At 32.7% G+C, this 22,327-nt stretch overlaps 2 protein-coding genes across 2 annotated transcripts; one reads left to right on the top strand and one right to left on the bottom strand.

Moving 5' to 3' along the window:
• Positions 1-454: 454 nt before the first annotated feature.
• On the bottom strand, positions 455-5,785 carry LOC133689646 (stress response protein nst1-like). The gene is made up of 4 exons (XM_062109597.1): positions 5,558-5,785; positions 3,730-5,388; positions 1,981-3,053; positions 455-973 (listed from the first exon to the last, which is right to left on the bottom strand). Exons 2-4 carry the CDS (start codon positions 5,230-5,232, stop codon positions 862-864), a joined length of 2,688 nt encoding a protein of 895 aa, XP_061965581.1. The 5' UTR covers positions 5,233-5,388; positions 5,558-5,785; the 3' UTR covers positions 455-861.
• A 14,095-nt stretch (positions 5,786-19,880) lies between these two features.
• LOC133688757 (U-box domain-containing protein 16-like) lies at positions 19,881-22,327 on the top strand. Its single transcript, XM_062108363.1, has one exon. The coding sequence runs from the start codon at positions 20,108-20,110 to the stop codon at positions 22,145-22,147; it is 2,040 nt and encodes a 679-aa protein (XP_061964347.1). The 5' UTR covers positions 19,881-20,107; the 3' UTR covers positions 22,148-22,327.

The raw sequence follows: 22,327 nt of genomic DNA, 5'->3' as shown, positions 1-22,327 counted from the left end.
ACCCCTGTTTATGTTGCAGCAGAAGTGACAACACAAGAGGCTATGATGGAGCTTAAGCTGATATTTTGTCTACCGGCTGTCTATCTTAAATTCCGTGATCCAAATGTTATGGAGAGTTTAGGAAGACAGGGCAGGGAGAATTAGAGCACAGAACGGTCGGTGAACATTGCTGCAAATCCAAACAACTAGCAGTTCTTAATCTAAACTTAACTTCATGTTTTATGTTTCATAATTATCAGCTAGCAAATGAACCCTGCTTAATCGATATTAGCCTTTTTCCTGGCCTCCTATCCCAACATTGGGGAGAACTACGGGGAAATCGGGGCTCCATGACACGTTCTTTAAGAGGGAATTTTGGTTTCCATGATTTGATAGCCTTTGACTTGGGATGGAGGGGGGAGGCTCCCAGGTACATGGAAAAGTGAACCTAACATGGAAAGAAGGCCAAAATAGCTTCTCATAAGCATTAGCAGCATGCGTTAGCATCATCTCATTGGCATTCATTCAGATGAAGATCAGGTGGTTTACAACTACGAGGAGGAATAGCTCCATTTTCAAAAGAAGAAATTTTCCTCAAAAAGGGGACACCCCGCTCTCCCCCAGGCAAAACCTAAAAAATTTAGAATTGTAGTAAACCTAACTGTTACCTCATGCACAAGTGAATGCATGTCAAAGGGTAATCCTAATTTCCTATGCATGCTAAGTACGTAAAGATCACTGCCCCTTTAAAGAACCGATGGAAGAAGATACAATCGTGTCCAGTGTACATCTGAGGGGCATTTGCCTCCTCAGAACAGGAGGTCAGATCAGGCGCCTCATACTGTCACCCTTTTTTTTTTTTTTTACTTTTCTTTCCTTTTTTTAATCGAATGACCACTGTACATCTGAGGTGGGGAACAAACCACCAAAATTGGGTCTTGTGACAGATGACTTCCCGAAACCTTCTCCTGAACCTTGTGCACCCCATTCATTCCTGCCAGTAGAAAAGAAATGAATCAGAGAGATTAGCATTATCAGTTTCAACACTGTAGACAAGCAAATAGACAAACTAGTAGCACTCGAAGGTTGATTAGTTGTTCTAATCATTAATGAACATAATCGTTAGCAATCAAAATATTGTATTCGTTTTATTTACATATTCAAATATAGTAAATACATCTAATTAGTGCATATATAATTATCAAATTATGTTAAATTTTATTAGAATTGTGCTTATTTTTATATATTGCTGCATCACCTGCCAAGGAGAATATCAATAAACATTTATTGTTTATGCAAATTATTTTTTTGGATCTGTGTCGAGTATTTAAGTTTTGACTCAACATTAATCTTAAGTATTTTTAATAATCTTTGAAATAATTATTAATATTTCTTTCTTTGCATTCGGATGCTTCATCATGGTGTTGATTAGTTTCCCAATACTCTTGAAAAAATAGATTATTATATATATTTCAGGGGGTTTAACAGTTAGGTGAGTACAAACTCAAACTCTACAATCTAAGAGACCGGAGGCTGCAGCAGATACCTGCATTACAACAGTTTTTCTTGGTCCTAAGCCACTCCAATTAATTGTAGCCAGGAATTAGAATTCGGCCCAAGAAATGGATATTGTACATGAACACGCTAAGAGTGACAAATACCACCGGGTGGTTATTTAAATAAGCAACCGAGAATAGTGGCCATAGTAAAGGTTAAAAACCAGAGTTCACTCATGAATTTATGATTTAACTGCGAAAAACTTGGGCATCAAGTGTCACATCATTCTTTTATTGTCCAAAACAATGGAATTATTTCAGTGCATCAATCTAACACAATATTCTTTTCATCTCAGTTATCATAGTTTTAATTGATATCAGATGATCTTCAGATGTTTCAACAATGATAAAAGTCAGATTGATGGTTTCTCGTTTTAGTCATATATACATTCCAATTCGAGATTAGAGATCTAATAAAAGAGAGTTCAAATGATGATGCACTCACTTGGAACAACTATGGACTGGAGATGACCCCAAAGCATTGTCGGTTGCAGCTCCAGTGGGACTCCGATAAATCACTTCATTCTGAGCACATTCCTCCTGAGATTTCAGAGAGAACTGGCTGGTGCTGCCTGATAATGGTGGGAAAAAGGCATTCTGTAACCATGGTTCATTTTCACTTGAACCAATGACTGGACTGAAAACCCCACCATTCTGGCCATTGCCAAGAAAAACCTTCTGAGGAGAAAGCGTACCAGAAAGGATTTGATCATCTTTTGTAAACAGCAATGGCATAGTTTTCTGAGATGGAGGTGGTATAATATCTTCCTTGGTTGATCTGTTTCGTTCTGGGGGTAAAAGCCAGCTTCCTGGGCCACCTACTAAACCTAAACCATCCTGACCAAGAGGAGAACTGTTCCACATTTGCCATGTTCTCTTCTCATTCCCATGCATATCATCCATAGGTAGTGTGTTAAAATCTTGGGCTATAGGAGTAGTTGGGAACCAATTAGAACCATTATTCTTTTCATCAGCAGTTCGTATTCTTGACAAAGGGGACTCAATTGGAGATGGCTTGTTCACTTCAGGAGATGCAGACACATTCTTTATAGCATAAGGCCTTTCCAATCCCAGTCCCATGTCTGGTGCAAAACCAGTTCCCAGGTCTAACTGAAAATTATCAAGCGACTCTGAAACAGGCCCAAGCAATGATATTGGGTCAGGAATATAACATGGGTCTTCAAACAGTTCCGGTTCTTCAGGTATAAAATCACAGGACCCTTCCACAGAACGGGGAAAAATTGGTTCAATAGGAGGTGAGAAACCTAAACTAGTGTTACTGGATACATTTGGAAATGCGGAGGCTGGAAATGGTGATGGCAGCCCAAAATTGATTGGATTATCAAATGATTGCATTGGTGATGATTGCAAAGGAAACTGTTGTGCTTGAACTTCTGCTTGTTTTGAATTTGGTCTACAGATGACATTTGCATTTGAGGATGAAGGAGCAGGTGATGAGCGTGCAAATAATTGCTGCCATGTTTTCTTAGGTTGGCTTGGTTGCGTTTCAGAGAGCACCTGTTGTGAATGGCAGAGCATCTTAACACTTTTTTTCTTATAAATTCATTGCTAATCCACAAGCATCCAAAATAAGCTATCTATCTTTAATAAAAACCCTAGCATGCCTTCCAATCAAAGTTACCTAGAAGTATGGGCAAATAACCAATGATAGGAGACAAATCTCATCACAAAGCAAAACGGCAAGTATTTAAAAAATCTAGATCAAACTTATGCACATATGACTAAAATAACAAGGAGAAATTCAATATGGGATTAAAAAAAAAACAATTTCTGCATAACTTATCCAGCATGCCTGTAAACATAAAAAAAATTAATAGGAGACAATTTCACCAGAACCCTAGCATGCTTTTCAAACAAAGTTTCTAAGAAGAACAGGCGACTAGGCATTAACAGAAAATTTTCAATGCAACTAAACAAACATTTTAAAATCTATATCAAATTTACGCACAAAGTTAAAATGACAATCAATCAAGCCGGTTAACCACTATGTTCAAATCAAAGTTGCAAAATAAGTGCTAGACAATCAAAATTTATAATACATAGATGGCCAGCGCAGCATGCCATAAGGATAAAATCAATATAAAGAAAGCAACAAATTCTGCATGCCTAAATTTTTTTCCACCTGTCAACAAGCGAAAATAAATAAGAGTAAACATGCAGCAAGACAACTTACAGGACGATAGATGTTCCTTTCATCTCCATTCAGACTTGCTTTCCCAGCCAGACGGTCAGGTGGATATATCTCTCTCCTATAGGCAGAAGTATGAACAGGATCTATAGAACTGTTGAGCTTATTTTCTTTAGTGACAATAGCAGGCATGTTAGCAGGTTTTCCAAAGAAACCACCTCCGCTAAAAGCTCTAGAAGAAGACAAAAATGTACCCTTCATTCGATCAAAATACCTAGATCCAGCATTGCCCCGGTTAAAATTGCTTCCAGGTGTATTCTTAATCCCATGTCCCAATTCAATGTTCTGACCTTTTACACTCTCTGTCCCAGTTTTTTGATGTTGACGGCGCTCAATTTCACTCTTCTTCTCAACATCCCGCTTCTGATCACTTTCCTTACCAACTTTCTTTTCCAAATCTTCTGCATCAGAGTTGCTCTTACTAGACCCCTTGTCTTTCTCTTTCCTTCTTTCCTGACGTTTCTTTTCTGCTTCCTTCCTACTATTTTTCTCCCTGGTTAGTGGTGATGATCTACTTCGATCCCTTTCAGCCTCCATTATCTCATCCCTCAGCTTCCTACGTTCCTCTACCAATCTAGCAACCTCCTCCCTTTGCTTTTTCTCTTCCTCCTCTAAGAGCTCCTTCTCTAACCTAGCCTGTCTCTTCTCTTCAGCTTTCCTGCGTGCTTTCTCTCCTCTACTCTCATGAAAGTTTTCCCCATTCTCGCGCCTATTAGCCAACATCACCCTATGCTCGGCATCAGAAGAGCCATCCTCAGAGGAACTAGTCCTAAAAATCTTCCTCCAAAGCCACCGAATGCTCAAGAAAAAAGATGTCAACACCTTGCAAGCAAAAATTACAACCCCTGAATATGATGTCTCGGCCAAACAATGTCCATCCCCTTCAAAAATCCCACTCCCATTCTTCCTCCAATGACTAGACTTCCCAGCTACAGACCCACCAGCCCAACCACCATTATCTAACCACTCCTGACTACACATCCATCCATTATCACTCCACGCCTTGCCATTCAGTAACTTCCCACCTTTCCCCACCAAATCCTTAATAATCCCAGAATTTGAAATCCCCAACCCAGGTGGTACAGGCAAATCCAAAACTGGCCGTTTCGAAATATGCCCACAATAAGAACACATAAACTTACCTGCACCCGGATTCTGATCCTTATATGGGCTCAAACAATTTCTACACTTCCTCGTAGCAGTTTTCCTAAGCTTCTGCAATTCAATAGCTTCAAACCTTTTCCTCTCCCTCAATCGTGCATTTCTACGCACCCGCCAAGCAGACAGCTGTGGCATCAAAACCTCGTACCAAAATAAAGTAACCAGGAGCACAAAAACACACGCCAGTCTCGGCGATGTAATCTCAAAACGAAATGCCGGCGGCAATAGCTGTGAAAGTGCCCATAATCCTATCAAAGGAATAACTAACCAAGGCAGCATCGTAGCAACCCGGCGAGACCACTTTTGTATCACACACAGTATACACATTATCCTCCTATTTTCCCCGTCTTTGGAAAACAATCCAACACAAAGAGAAGAAAGAAAGAAAAGAAATCCCCAATTCAAAATCTAGCAATGCTTCAAATTCGAGAACCTAACCCTATCTTCTCCAATTCAAACCAATTCGCAGATACTTCAAGAACCCTAAAAATCAATAAATAAATAAAAATCCCAAACCAATTAAAATTAAAAAAAAAAAAACAAAACCTAATCCAAGATTAATTGAGTGATTAAAAATAATTGTTAGATTCGAGTTTGATAAAACGGCGACGTAATGAGCTGGAAACAATGCGAGAGAGATTCGGGGACTTACAATCACAGGTTGAGAGGCCATGGCAATTGATGGAAATGAGAGGCAGAAAATGAAGAAGAAGAAAAAAAATTTGATAATCGGGGCAGGCGGGTTCGGATTTTGGAAATCGGTTCGTCGTCGTTGTTGTTGTAGCAGCAGCTTTGGTGTTTGTTTTTCTGTTTTAACAGAGAAGAAACTCGAGAAAGAGAAGAGAAGGACAAGAAATTACAAAAATAAATATATGAATAAATTTTTTATAATAAATAAGATAAAAGGGAGATTTTGTTAAAAGATAAATAAATAAATAAATATATTGAGAGAATTTAAGGAAAACAAATTATACAAGCAATCTTTCAAGTTTTTTTAGGGTGAATTATATTATAGTCCTTGTAGATTATGAGATATTCCGTTTCAGGCTCTCACTGTTTAAACTTCTCAAATTTTTCACAATATCTCAATTTGACCCTTTATTGTGAAATAGCTAACAATTAATTATTCTTTTGTGGAATACTTTTTTTTTTATTATTAACATGAGTGTTTGGGTCAGCTTGCGCGTACCTCGATTAATCTCACGGATCTTGAAGTTAATAATCATATAAATCTCCGGTGGTCATCATATTAACAACCACAATATTCGAACTTGAAACTATAAGAGAATCAAACCCTTTAGTCAAAACTATACTGGAAAGATGATATTAAAAAAGATAAAATTTAAAGGATTGAAGTGAAAATGCTAAAACATAGTTTTGTTTATTCTTCTAGACCATTGAGCCACCTTTTAATTAAAATTAAGACAAAAAAACTAGTGTGATTGGCGTTTGAAAAGGCTAAAACACCTTGGTTCTTTTTATAATGCAAATGAATGAGCTGATTAATTAAGGATTTAATTAAGGATGGGTTTGTTTACCACAAGTAAATGTTCGTTGCCAAGATAGAGGTAATTTTACCAAGATTTTTTTTTTTTCTCTTGAGATTGAGATTGAGTTTTACCAAGACTTGATGATGGAGATTGTAGACTGTATCTAATCTGTGACTTTCATTGTTAATGATATTTTTTAACATAAAAAAAATGATGATCAAAAGTTTCTAAAAACTTTTAAAAAGTAAACAAATTTTGTAATTCAAGTCACCGTATTAATTGGATTTAATAAATTGATTTCATTTAATTATATAATAAAAAATAACAATAAATTAACCAAATTAAAAAATAATAAAACACTAGCGAGCCCGGATAAGTCCACCAAACCCCATGAATTGGATCATGCGAACAAGATAACCTAATAGATGACAAAAAAAATTATAAAATTTAATTGTCAAACTAATCAAATATTGAAGGATGAAACAAAAAAAATATTTAATCTTAAAAAATAACCTAAAAAATATCCGAATCAACCTCAGCTAACCTGTCAAACTCGTAACCTATGTCATAATATCGATGTAACCCCATAGAAAGGAAAGCAAAGAAAATCACAAAGCTCAATCCATACAAATTCAATATTGAAAGATAAAACTGAAAGAGTATGTCACTATAAAAATAAGATCTAAAAAAAAATCAATGTCAACCTGAGTTAATCTTTCAAATATATGCCTCGATTTATGAGACCAAGACTAACCTATACAAAAAAAATCATGAAATCTAATTCTTAATCAATCCAGTGTCAAATGATTAAACGGGAAAAATAATTCTATTTTAAAAAAATACAAATAAAAAATGGCAATAAAAAAATGATGACCAGATTCAACATAAAAACAAAAAAATGATAGAACACCTTTTGATTTTGGCTAGGATAGCGTGATTCTTGGGGAGAAGAGAGAGAGAAGAGGGAGAAGAAGGAAAAAAATAGCATTAGAACTTCATCGTCGTTCCTCCACTGACACGCACAGTCTCACCTGAAAGTTGTCACTGCGCCGCTTTCAATGCCACCAAGAAATCCGGTGTTTGGAAATCAAAGGAAGTCGCACGCGCCATTAGAAAGCAACGACTTCCTCCATATGCTGATACACGTAAGGCATGCACCAACCAAGTTGCCTTACTCGTTAATTTCAGTCAATCATATTTGTTTTAGTTTTAATTTTGATCTTTTAAGGCTTAATTGTTTTACATCAAATTTTTATCTTATTTTTACAAACCGAGCATTAACCGAGTACCGAATTTTTCTCTTGATATTGCGAGATTATCATATTTAGGCAACCAAAATAAAGTACTAAGTTAAATCACAAATAAAAGCTATGTGAAATGATTAAATTTTAAAAAAAGTTGAGTGACTGAAAAAAAAAAGGACATGAATTCTTTCTCTGCCCATGCAAATCAGTCCTCAATATTAGCAAAAAAAATGGGATTGAACTTTTTTAAAAGTTTCAAATCCAATCCCTGAAGCTCTAATTTTTTTAAATCAATGAAATTAAGTTTTATTTTTTCAAATCGAGAATTAACCAAGCGACAAAACATTTCCTTGACACTATAAGATCTCTATACGCAAGCATAAATAACATATTACCAAAATCAATTTCAAATCATCGCAATGTTAAAGGGCCAAATAAAAAGAAAAAAAATGCAGATGTATATGAAAAAAATAATAAGAGACCCAAAAAAAGAACCATTGTAGGAATTCATATTAATTCCTGTCACAAGTCATAGTAAATCACTTATAGCTCTTTATTTATTTATTTTTATAATAATTGGGGTATAAAATTCGGTCAGAAAATAATAATAATGAATACTAAGTCTAAAATGGGTGTTTTATTTTTGCATATAAGCCAAATATTGGTGATCAATATCCTTAAAAGGATACAAGTATCACATTCAAAATAATAATAATAATAATAATAATAATAATAAAACCCATTGCAATCAATAGAAGCTTTCTCTCTCTCTCTTTTTTTAATTTTCTTATTCTCTATTTTATAATATTACTAGTTTATAGTTTATGTAGCAGTGTTATGCTACAAGTTGAATCAAAAAAATTTAACCATAATAAAAAAAATTTAGATTATAAAAAATTATTTGATATTTTTATTAAATCTGATCTAACAGGTTAACCTTAAAACCTTTTTATTTAACTGTTTGCTTAGCTCGAGTTTAAAATTAAATTATACAAGAATGGACCCAACATGACCCAATAGTCTTAACTAGCCTAAAGACAATCTGACCGACTAGTAAAAAAATCTAAGAATAAAATGATGAAATTGACATAACAAATACCTTTTGATTTAACTTCTTGTCTAACCCGATTTTAAATAAAATTACGTGAAAATTATCCTGACTTGACTTAGTCGACTTAGCTAGTTTAAAAGCAACCCAACCAACCCGTAAAAAAAACTTCATAGGACAAGATTGAGAAAAAAAAGCATGAAATTAACAACAAAAAAAAAAAATATCAACTCAATTCCTTTCTTAGTCAGGGTTTAAAATTAAAACTTGTTGGAGTTGCTCTGACATGATCCAATCTACTTGACATGTTTAAAAACAATCTAAATGATTATTAAAAAAAATTGAAAATTAAATTGAGAAAAAATTGAAATCAAAAGAAAAAAAAAGACAGAGCTAAATGAAAAACAAATCTAAATAAAAATAAAAATAAAAAAAGGAGCGAAATGAAAAAAAAAAGCTGAATTAAAAAAAATAAAAAAATAAAGAAAAGGAGAAGTTTCACTATTAATATGAGTAGTGAAGCTCCGTTAACTTTCCTAGGTCTTTTAGTATAGCAGGGTAATAAGAAAAAAAAAATTCTCTCACCTTGATTAAATTATTATGTATTTGAGATTTTAAATATGAATTTGTAGACAGTACAGTAAGATTAACTCTTATAATTTATATATTTCCTCGACTAGAAGCCTCCATGGATAAATACATAGATTTAGGAATTAGAGACGTCTTAAAAAGCATGTTGATGAAAATAGGGGGGGGGGGGGGAAATTCAACTTCTAGAAGAAATAGATTTTTGACCCACATTCTACGGGTCAAATATTTATTTTCCAATGAGAAAGTTGAACATATAGACTTTCTCAATATGTTTTTTTTACGTAAAATAATTTCTAAATATAAATTTAAAATTGAAAAAATTAAAAAACAAAAGTAAATCAATATATTTAATCTTAAAATACGAGTCATTTACCCAGTTGTGTTTAATAAATTTATTTATTAAATCAAATGATAATAGAAACCAACACGTGTATAAAATTGACTGAATAAAATAAAAGGGAAAAAAAACTATGCAATGCTGCACATTTTATAAATATTATCCAAAAATAAATATGTTTTATTTTTTAAAATAAATTTCATCTATATAAAATGTAAATAAATAAATCATAATAATCTATTTAAAAATCATGTGTACACAATAATTAAAAAGTAATCGTTATTTAAAAAAAACTAAATAAACAAAAAAATCACAAAAGAAGGGTTATTACTTGAAATATAAATTAAAAAATTATTTAAAACTAACACATATAAAAAAGATATTAATTAAAAAAAAGCAAAATTAAAAAGAAAAGAAAAGAAATTAGATATTGTTAGGCCTGATAAACCAAGCCAACTTATCCCATTAGAAAAAAATCTTACACGAGCTCTTATTATCTTAAAGTTGATGGGGTGAATGATAAATGTTTTTGAAAAAAAATATAAATCTGACAAAGCAATTTTCAACCTGAAAAGAAAATTAGGGATTTTAGTTTTTTGGCTTGAAAATATATTTTTTAATTTATTTTTGATCCAAAATAATTAAAAAAGACTATAAACTCCTTGATAAATCTATAAATAACCATAAGAAACTTAAAAGATCACACAAAAACCTGAAACAAAAAATTCTTCTAAGCTTGGATATTGTTTTTAGGCAATGTTAAGGTTTAAAAACACATAAGTGGAACCCCTCAATAATTTTTATGGTTGAAATTATTATCAACTCTGATTTTTTCTCTCTAATTCTAGAATTCAACGAATGCATTTATGTGCAAATTTTGACGAGTAACTTGTTTTAGGTGTCTGTTTCACTTTGGTTTTTTTCTTACATTATTGATTTTGTTTAAGAAATCATAATCAATTGACAATCAATTTAGGGTCAAATAATAAAAAATAAAAAGTATTAATTCTGTATTTGAACTTTATAAATGTAAAATATTGATAATATTATTAGGAACACTTGATAGAAAAACTCCCTTTAATAAATTCTGAAATTTATCTTGAGTCTGTTAATAAAATATCAATCTATTTTTTTTTAATTGAATGTGTATTATGGAGCAAATTTTTAAAAGAGAAAAAATATCATCAAAATGAGTTAATTAAGATAGATTAATTGAACTTTTTGACATAATCGTGCTACCATACAATCAATATTAACAAAAAAATAACTGTATTTCAACACGAAAATTAATTAAAAAATCTTTTATAGAGAGCGGGCCCGCAGCAGCCAGCGTGCGCAAGTCCCATCCATTTAACATTTTGTTTTTCTTTCTTAGACGGCTGGAACTTCTTTTAATCTTGATTTCCTCTAATTTATCATGACAAATAAATAATTTTCTATCGATTTGAACTTTTTTTTTGTTATTATTATTATTAATATGGATATTCAAGTTAACTTACATGTATTCTAATTAATCTTATAGTTTCTAAAATTAATAATCATATAAAATTTTAGTAATTATTATATTAATAAGCATATAATTGACCAAAGTACAATTAAATTCATGAATAAAGAGTATTTTAGTTCTTACTTGATGATGATAACAAGGATAAAATTGATGGACCGAAACTCAAAACTAACTTGTTAAATGAAGACAAGCACACCGATTTTTTTTTTAAATCCTTTTTCAGCACTTTGATTTTATATTTCACATCATAAACATAGAGGGAGAGAAACAAGGTCAAACTAAACAACTTATAAAAAAAAAGAAATCAAAAAAAAGAAGAAGAAGAAAGGGTCAAACCGTCAAACTATGCCTGCTCAGATAAGAAGAAATAAACGTCAAATCATGATCTTGGCTCTATCGGATTGTTCATGATCCAGGCATATTCTGCATCACAGCAAAAACATGGTTTCTTTTAAATTTTTTTTTAGTGTTTGAATATTGTTTAAATGTGTTAGTATTGAAAATAAATTTTAAAAAATAAAAAAATATTATTTTAATATATTTTTAAATAAAATTATTTTAATTCTTTTTTATCACAATCAAAACACGACTACGGAGAGAAGTAACCCGAAAGCCCGGTATGGCAAGACAGATTTGCTAAAATCTGGATGGATACCCGTCTATGCATTTATATGGGCCATAAAGGCCCAAGGGAGGAGTGAAGATACATATATAAACCGTTAACTAAGCTCATAAATTGAAATCGAAGGGCCGGAACTTTCATGAACTGTCTCAGCTATTTGGTTGGCGATGAACATTTTGTGAAATCATGGATTACTCGCTTGAAGAACAGGCATATCGGTGAGTTTTAGAAAAGTAAACATTCTATCAATCCAGATATAAATAAATATCTAAAAGATGGAGTAGATAGATTCGAATCTCAATGTGGTGGGAGATGTTTTAGCTACTGTTTTTTGTATTTTAAGTGTTTTTTTTTAATTAATTTTTTTTCCCTTGAATTAATATTGTTTTTGATGTTTTTAAATATTTTTATATATTGATATCAAAATTAATTTTTAAAAAATAAAAAATATTATTTTAATATATTTTTAAATAAAACATACTTTAAAAAATACCATGCCATGATGTTGTAGCCACTGGGCTGGATATTGTAAAATAAATAAAGCAGCAGAAAAGCCCGAGAGAGAAATGGCGAGGTTGTGAATAATATTATAATGTCAGTTTTCAGACGCGTGGGAAGGGCAGATAAGGGGTTGGATGAACTCATGCCTCTGTGTTTTTTTGTCTCATTGGAAAACAAATCCAATTCTCTGTCTGCCATAGCAAGGGATAAATGATCTTTGGTTGGCAAACCAAACAAAGTTAAAAGAATATTAAATTAACTTGATCGGTCATGTAGAGCATTGCTTTAATAATTAATTACAATAATTATTATCAAAACACTAAAGGGTAGTCCACAAAACACTATTAATTGATTTTTTCTTGTTTTTGTCTATTTTTTCTATAGGGTTATTTGATTTCAAAACCTGAATTGTAGGTTTGATAGATTAATTTGAGTTGACTAAGTTTTTTTAGGTCCTTTTTAATTAAATATTTATTTATTTTAGCTTCGTGATTTTTTTATTTACTTTTCATGGGATTATCCTGATCTCATAACCCGGATTGCGGGTTAGAAGGTTGACTCTAGTTAACTTAGTTTATTTTTTGGTTCTTTTTTAATTGAACATCTTTTTTTCAATTTAACCCTCCAACAATTTTAATTTTTTTTTAGTTTTTTTTTCAATTTCATCATTCAACGTTAGGTTGGTTGAGAATTAAGTTTTGTATTTTTTTTTTTCATTTAGCTTTATATGGAGTTATTCAATCTCAAGACCCGGTTTGTGGGTTTGATAAGTTGACATAGGTTGGCCGTGTTTATTTTTTAAGTCCTTTTTAATTGAATATTTATTTATTTAGCTTCTTAATGTTTTTCAATTTATTTTTCACGAGGTTATTCCGATTTCATGACCTGGTTTCCGGGTTGACGGATTGACAGGTTGACTCAATTTATTTTTTTTTGTCCTTTTTTAATTGAATATATATTTTTTCTATTTCACCCTCCAACAACTCATTTTTTTTTATAGTTTTTTTTCAATATCATCCTTCAATATTAAGTTGTTTGAGAATTGAGCTTAATAATATTTTTTTAAAATTTTCTTTCTATAAAGTTATCATGGTCTCATGGATTTAATTTTTTTTTTCAATTTCAACCTTCAACATTGGATCTGTTAGAAATGAAGCTTTATATTTTTTTAAATTTTTTTATGAAGTGATTCTAGTTTCATGATCCCGACTTTTTATTTGATGCGGACACAAAAGAACTCTAAACAAATGGTAACTACAGTGGAGGTGTCATAGTTTTTCTTTGAAACTATGGCACTGAGAAGTCAAAATTATTAAAAAAAAATTAGAAGAAAAAGAAGAACCGGTGGATGTTCTTATTGAAGAAAGAAATAGAGAATCAATCATTCCAAGATTAGCAGTAAAAAATAAAGAAGAGGAACACAAATTTATGAGTGTACAAGAGAGATACAATTTTTAAACGAAGGGTGGAATAAGTTGATAAAATGTTTGAAGAGATATATAAGCTTATTTCTAAAGAAATTGAGGATGAAATTTGTGATATTTTAACAAGGTTTTTATTAATTGAAGAGCCTGAAAGGAAAATGAAAGTCTCTCCCAATGAATAGACAAATAAAATGATGAAACACTAAAGAGGTAGCAATCCAAACTATTATTTAGAGGTTACTAACTTATTGAACAGTCTAGACTTTATGATAGAGAGATCTGGAGTTTGAAGAAAAAAAACTGGATTCAAGTCAAGGATCAAAGACAAAAGAAATTGAGCGTGATTCAAAACCAAAATCATCTCAAGATGTAAGGGAACAAAAATTAAAGGGTTTTCAATGAAGAGAAAAAATCAAATTAGAAAATTCAAATCATCTTAAGAAAACTAATTGATATAAATATAGATGAAAACGTTAAAGTCTCTTCAATTTCCTATTAACTTCTAATTTGGGAAATAAATAAGTTATTAATGGGCTGTCTGAGAGGGGAATAAATGTCATAGACTAAAAAGTCTGAACTAAGAAGAACATGTCAAACTTGATTGCAAAACAGACTTGAGAAAGTTCAAACTATAGGGTGATGAAAGGAATGTATAAAGAGTTTACGTGGTGCAAGATCCTTAAAATAAAAAATGGAACATGATGAATGAGTAGTCACCAAAAGTACTTGCCTTGAATGAAGTGGGTATGTAGTTGCTAGAACTTATCTTGAATTTTTATATTTAAACAAGAGTATAAAGCACATAATCAAAACACAACAACTAAACAAAATAACAACAATAATTGCTATGCAACTCAACTAAGTTCTCATGATCTTCAAAACTTGTTTATCAAATAAGCATCTAATTGTAGGTTAATAATAGTAGGCTTGTAACAATAGACTTGTAATTGTAGGCTTACAAATTCCATTATAATCCAATAAGTTTGTAATTTTCATTATTGAAAAACCCAAAAAACATAAAAACATGTATTTTTAGATCAATTAAGAATAACTCCATGATTAATTCAAAGTCTTTTTAGTTAAGATATATATATTTTTTATGTTAATATTTTTTTAATCTAACCCATAACACAATTAGTTCAACAATGTAGTTAAACCTTCTATGAAATTTGCATTCACGATTGTTTTTGTGGGTCTAACACTAATCTCTTCTAGCTTTATATCAATATCAACGCACTTGCTTTTGTTAAAAGAGAAAGGAAAGAAACGTGGGTCTCCACATGCCTAGCTAAGATCCAATTAAAGCATGCAGGTATATGATGCGATAGCATTTATTTTCCATTAGACATCACTCACTGTATGTGGAAGCAAGAATTATTGCTGTTTTGTTCTGTATGACTGTATGTATTCTTGATGGTATAAATACCGTATTTGTTCTTAGCCCTGGTTTACTTTTCTGGTAAGCTCATTAACGGGAAAATATTGTATGAAACCCACCCCAATATTCCTGTCCAACCAAGTTACCTGTTGAGACAATTCGAGCTGGCTATAATTCATCTGAAGGAACCTTGACCCAAGAAATAATCCATTTGTCAAATCAATTCAAATTAACACAAAAACACACCAATATAAGAGAAAAGTAGGCTAGATTTTTCATCGATGATTTTATTCTAAACTTCTTGTTTTAACTTAAATGTAAAAAGATTATATATATGCTAAATTAAAAATAATATTATATCCTTAATAAATAAAACAAAATAAATATATTTCTTAACATCTCTTCTCAAACTCACGATGCGATAACTATAAATATTGAGAGTTTATCAACTAGAAAACAAAAATGAGAAATGAAATACAACTTGGTAAAGAAATCTGCAATCTGTTAATAAGAAGAAACAAAAGACAAAGTAATAGCGTTATACTTGAGATGATGATGAATAAGATGATAATTAATCTCAATACGCTTGGTTTGTTTATACAAAAAATCATAAACTTGAAAAAAAAACATAAGCAGAACAATCTAAATTCAGTTTGTGTTTGGTTTTATTTATTATAAATTGACTTGTATTGTTTTTTTAATTTGTGTTGGAAGGGAAAATTACAAAGATGTTAAGATACTTAAAAAAACCAACGTTAATTAAAAGGTCATCTATAAATCTAGTCTAAATTTGTTATGTATCAATCAAAATTTAAAATTCTTAACTTCAAATTTAATTTTCGATTTCAATTCATGTTATTTTAATTTATTTTTAAATTGCTTTTAATAAGATCATGCCAAATATAAAAATTGCTTCTAATACAGTTACATCATAAATTATTTTTCAGATATAAAAATTAAGATTGAAGAAGTATGATTAAAAATCAAATCAATATTAATATTAATATTGTCATCTCGCACTTCAATTTCCTTGTTTGTTTTTCTGCTAATTCTACTAATTACTAATAACTTGTCGTTATTAAACAAAACTCTAGAAGCCCACCAGAACAAGCAGAATGGATTGTGATTTTCGTTTCTCGGACAAGAACATGCTGACATACTTACGTGGATAGATAAGCAAATGGAGGCGTAAGCCGAAAACCACTTTGCTGGTGACGTCTAAAGAAAGGAACTCTATACCTGCCCGTGCCCGTGCCCGTGACTTCTTCTAGGCAATTTCATGTCTCTTTTAGCCTAAGGAAACGTGACACTGACAGATGATAAGCTCAAATAAGGCTTGTGAAACAAACGGAAGCTATCATTTCGGCTGTGATTGTTTAATTACGTGAAAGAAAAAATTACACAAATATTTTATACAAATATACACATTTCTATAAATATTAAAGGTATTTATATTAAATATTTTATAACTTAAATATTTTATAAGAATGCTACTAGCCATGTCTAAGGCTACATTAATGACATGCTAGCAGCTAAGCCAACAATTATGCCTAGGCTACGCTCTACGTGACTATGCTGGAGGTTAGGCTCCACTTAGTTACTCTAGCAACTATACATGGCAACACCCACAGCTACTTCTAAGACTATGCCCATGGCTATGCACCAAGGTTACGCTCACAGGCAACTTATTTTGCCTAATTTGTTGTGTAATTTATTGTTTTCATTCAAGTTTTTTTTGAATGGTTTCTACGGTAAATACGTTTTTTTTTTCTGTGAATTTTTCAATCCATGATTTTTTTATTTAGATATAGAAAGAAGCAAAATAAATGAATTAAGTTGATTTAATTTTCAGATTAAAAGAATAACACAAATAAAAATCATTAAGCTTTTTAATGATAGTTTGGATCACTTGATTGTTTTTCGCTATTAAAGATTTCATCATCGAATATAAAAATTACTTTTCAATATTTAATTTAATTAACATTAAGGAATTAATTAGGGCCTTTTTCTAATTAATTTAATCTTTTTTTGATCTTCCTTATTTAAATGAATTTAAGTATTTGCTTGAATTAAAAGAATATTTATTTTACTTTGATGATCAACCTAATTCATTGAATGAACAATCTCTTTGAACCAAGCATACAAACACTAAATTATCTTTTACATTTTCTTTTCAGAAGTTTAATTTTTTTTAATTTCCTTATTAATCCTCAATCTTTATTTTAGTTTCCTATAAGAAGAATCAGAATAATTTTCCTTGGGTTTGACCTAGCTTTCACTATCGTGTTATAAAAATCAATTCCTTAAAAAGAGAGAACAATCAAAATTAATTTTATGGTTTCGATAATGACCAATTATCTATTTGACCTGCTTTTGAATGCCATGCAAAGTAATCTTTCATGTTAATAGCTTGGATGCTTAAGCGTTTGATGCAAGGTAAGAGAATCAACTCTAATACTTCAAAAGGATTCTACCCATAAACAATCTCAAAATGACTTAGTTGGGTGGTCTGATTCTGAGACCTATTATAAGCAAACTCCGCCTGTGGCAATGATATATCCCACCTTTTTGGCTTATCTCCAAATAAGCTTCATAGTAAGTTGCTGAGATTGCGATCAACTACATTTATCTGCTTATCTGTCTATCTGTTTAAGGGTGATAAACACTGCTAAAGTTCAGTTGAGTTCTCATCCTTCCCCACAAACTATTCCAGAAATTACTCATGAACTTAACATCTCTATTCGAAGTGATGGACCTAGAAATGCTTTGCAAACAAACCGCCTTATTGAAGTAAAGTTGGGTTACCCGAGATGCCTCCATGGTCTTTTAGCAAGCTATAAAATGGGTCATCTTCATGAACTTGTCAACAACAATAAAAATAGAACCCATAGCTTATTGTGTATGAGGTAAGCCCAATACAAAACTCATGCTCACGTCTAGCCACTTAACATCAGGAACTGGTAACATGGTGTACAACCCAGCATTCGATAAGGCCTATCGGACCTGTGACAAACAACACACCTCTTGACAAAGTTAGAAACCTATTCTAGCAACTTAGGCCAGTAATCTATGGATACTAGAGCCAAGTCTTATCCTGTCCAAAATGCCCCTTACAATGCAATTCATGAATGATATGTTATTGCAAAAAGAAAACTGGAACACAAAGTCGCAAACCATGAAAAAGATAAGCATTTAAAAGAACATATTTATCTTGTTTACCTCCCTCTATTAACTCAATATAAATCTGACCGAACGAGGCATCGCCCGAATGTGTCTTATAAAAAGTATCAAATCCTAGCACATAGGTGTATATGATACTGTGTAAAGTCACATGTCGATTGAAAGCATCAACCACCTTATACAAGCTGTCTGATTGGTGCCTCAATGAAAAAGTGAACTTTTACAAAAATGAACGTTTAAATCTAGAGAATATTTATTCTCCCCATCATCTAAATAAACACTATACCAACTTAAGCTTAAGAGTGTTTTTTTTGTAGTTGTCTTCGGGTTCACCAAATCTTTCGAGTCTAGTTTTTATCAACCCATATAAAACATTCCTAATCTTTCTAATGAGGGTTTTTCATCACCATCAACTAGCAATGTATGTCAAACATTGGGTTTATAATGTGATTAATAAAAGTTTAAAATGGGGAAATTTCTAATTATTACTTCATTTAATCGCAATGAACAAAAAAAAAAACTAATGTATTAACAATTGTGTTAATTAGCCGAACCTACTAATTAATTAATTGATTGTTATTGTGATTAAAGGGCTGTTTCTGGTTAGCTAGGAGATTACCTTATATTGACTGTAGCTTACTCATAACATATTGGCGTACTAGTATTCTCAACTTGGCTACCCATTGGTTAAATAATCGAAGTTAATACTTATCTACTGCACATTCTTTGAAACATTTATAACTTTATCTTTTAAAAAGAGAAAAAGAAAGAAAAAGAAATGGAAAGAAACAGAGGAAAAGTGTCTTTAAATACCCCCAGCTGGCTATGCAATATGATAAAGGAGACCGCGCGATAATAATGCATGAATTTTTTTATTAGCATATTGTTGATAGGTGACGAAACAGATCTAGTCCCCAACCACCCTACACCAACATTACAGCTTGTATAAAAGTATACATATAATATCATATAATGAGTAAGTGCATACCAATTCATACGTTGAACAAAACACAGAATTTTATACGTAATGCACACGCCGGCGGCGGCTGCTAGAGGAGGGATTTAATATTTGATGGACTATTCGTGGATGGCGAGATGGTAATGGATGGGAATTAAAATGTATGTTTTTCATATGGTTTTTAGTTTGATCTTCTTCGTTTACTAATGGACATGGACAGCTAGATATAAATCCTGTTTTACAAGCTTTGTTCGAGACGTAAAGATTTAGCTCAATGAGCGTGAGTTGACTCGAAATATAAATACAAAAAAAAATTAATATGGATTTGATAATGCAATGTAGCTATCTTTGCAAATGAATAATCAAGCTGAAAAAGAATAAGTTAAATTGAATGATTTTAATATTAAATCCATTCAAAAATAATAATTTAATATTTTTTCAATTTAAATATATTTTTATTTAAAATATAGTTCAAACACATTAATCAAAGACAGCCTTACTCTCACAAAACAAATATTTGTTTTTGTTTGGTGGACTCAATCCAATGACACAGCCTTTCAGTTTAATATGATCTCAAGTTCTTGTTAATTGCCTAGTAAACGGCCTGCCCAGTTGAATACAATTTTTTTTTTCTTATTAACAAAACAAGCAAAAGCAGTAAAAAAGAAACACCTATATCCTTTGCAGTCTCGATCAACAGCCGACCTTTGCTTCGTTTGTTAGGTTATATTAAAAAAAATACTAAAAAAAGGAGAAGAAGAACCCAACATTGTAAGAAACAGCTTGTTTCAACTAACGAAACCAAACCAATAATCTCTTACAAATCTTCACCTTCAATCAAAAGCCAACAAAACTCTTATCATCATCTCTTACAATCATCTCTCTTTGTTTCTAAACAAAACTCTCTGTTATAATTCTTTCCATGGCAGTTTCCCCTCAAGTTTTCCCGCCAAGAAAACGGCGGCCGTCGGCCGGGGCATTCATACCACCAAAATTCTCCGACCAGAGACTTCTCCAAACTCTCCTTGAACTCTCCCAAGAAATCTCTTCTCTCAAACCTCTTCAATTCCTTCTAAAACGCAACTCTTCTTCAATCTTACGGAAGACGAAGATCCTTGCAATCTTATTCGAGGAACTCCTGAAAAACCCAATTCTGTTCTTATCTCCTACTCTCTTATGCTTCGAAGAAATGTACTTAGTTCTTCAAAGATTCAAGACTTTGCTTGAAGACTGCGTGAACGGAAGCAGGATGTGGCTATTGATGCAAAGCGATTCGGTTGCTAATAATTTCCTCGAGCTGACAGTAGAGCTAGCAACCCTTTTGGATATCTTTCCTGTCAAGGAAGTCGAGATTAGCGAGGAAGTTGAAGAATTGTTTTTGTTGTTAAGAAAACAATGCTCTAAGGCTAAAACCTTTGTCGATAAAAGAGATTACAATTTGCGCCAAGACGTGTTAACAATGCTTGATCGGATTCAGAAAGAGATTGTCCCTGATCATTCAAAGCTAGCAGAGATTTTTTATTTGTTGGGGTTTCGCAATTCCTTATCCTGCAAAGAAGAAATTGAAAATCTTGAAGATGAAGTTCAGAACCAAAAAGATGAGAAATCGAAATCCGACTTGATTGCTTTGATAGGACTGGTTCGTTACGTGAAATGCGTGTTGTTTGAACCATCCACACCAGGCGCTGATTCCAGGAGTAAGAAATTAGCATGGGATGTCAACGTACCGGTGGATTTCCGGTGTCCGATTAGCCTGGATTTAATGCGGGATCCAGTTGTCGTGGCCACAGGTCAGACGTACGATCGTGAGAGTATCAATCTCTGGATTGAATCGGGGCACAACACTTGTCCGAAGACAGGCCAGGCCCTGGTCAACACCATCCTGATTCCTAACCGAGCTTTGAAGAATTTGATAGCCATGTGGTGCCGAGAGCAGAAAATACCGTTTGAAACCGCGGAAGGCAACAACAGAATAGACCGCGTTATAAAAAGCAAGGCGGCTCTTGAGGCCAACAAAATGACAGTGTCGTTTCTGGTTAACAAAATGTCGGCCTCACAGTCAATGGAAGCAGTCAACGGAGTTATTTATGAGCTTCGTGCACTTGCGAAGTCTAACTCAGATTCCCGAGCCTGCATCGCTGAAGCTGGAGCTATTCCCGTGCTCGCCCGATATTTAGGTCCGGATATAGGTTCAGAGTTTCCAAATTTACAAGTTAATGCCGTTACTGCTATGCTAAACCTTTCCATTCTAGAAGCGAACAAAACAAAGATCATTGAAAACGGCAGAGCTCTCAACGGCGTTATCGAGGTGTTACGCACTGGTGCCACTTGGGAGGCTAAAGGGAATGCGGCAGCAACAATATTCAGCCTATCTGGCGTGCACTCGTATAGGAAAAGACTTGGGAGGAAGACGCGTGTCGTTAAAGGATTGGTGGATTTAGCTAAAAGCGGGCCCGCGAGTTCGAAGAGAGATGCATTGGTGGCTATTTTGAATTTGGCGGGAGATAGGGAGACAGTTGGGAGGTTAGTTAAGGAAGGGGTGGTGGATATGGTTAATGAAGTGATCAATGAGATGCCGGAAGAAGCCGCCGCGGTGCTCGAAATGGTGGTGAAGAGAGGAGGAATAGTGGCAGTAGCTGCCGCATATAATGCTATTAAGAAGTTGGGTGTGTTAATGAGGGAAGGATCGGATATAGTAAGAGAAAGCGCTGCGGCAACACTTGTTACCATCTGTCGTAAGGGTGGGGCAGACACGATAGCAGAGCTGGCGTCGATAATGGGAATCGAGAGAATTATATGGGAATTATTGGCATCAGGAACAATGAGAGCAAGAAGAAAGGCTTCCACTTTGTTGAGGATTCTTAGAAGATGGGCAGCTGGTTTGGATGTTGAATTTTTTTACGGGCATAGTACTGTTGCAACTGTGAGTAGCGCATCATCAACAGTGGTGTTACCAGCTTAACACATTTACGTTTGTTATTTGCTTCTTAATTGTAAATAAATCTTAGGAATTTGTAAAAAAAATTCTTCTTTAAAGTGACAGTGAGTGTGTATTTTCTTCATCGGTTCCTTATTTCAGCTCGAAGCCATTTTTTTCTACCTTATTGCGAATAAGATTCATCGAGAATTTCAGTTTCTTTTA

This window comes from Populus nigra, chromosome 3 (genome assembly GCF_951802175.1).
Source record: "Populus nigra chromosome 3, ddPopNigr1.1, whole genome shotgun sequence".
Taxonomy (NCBI): Eukaryota; Viridiplantae; Streptophyta; class Magnoliopsida; order Malpighiales; family Salicaceae; genus Populus; species Populus nigra.
Note: the sequence above shows the minus strand (reverse complement) of the source record. Positions and strands in the feature narration are given on the sequence as shown.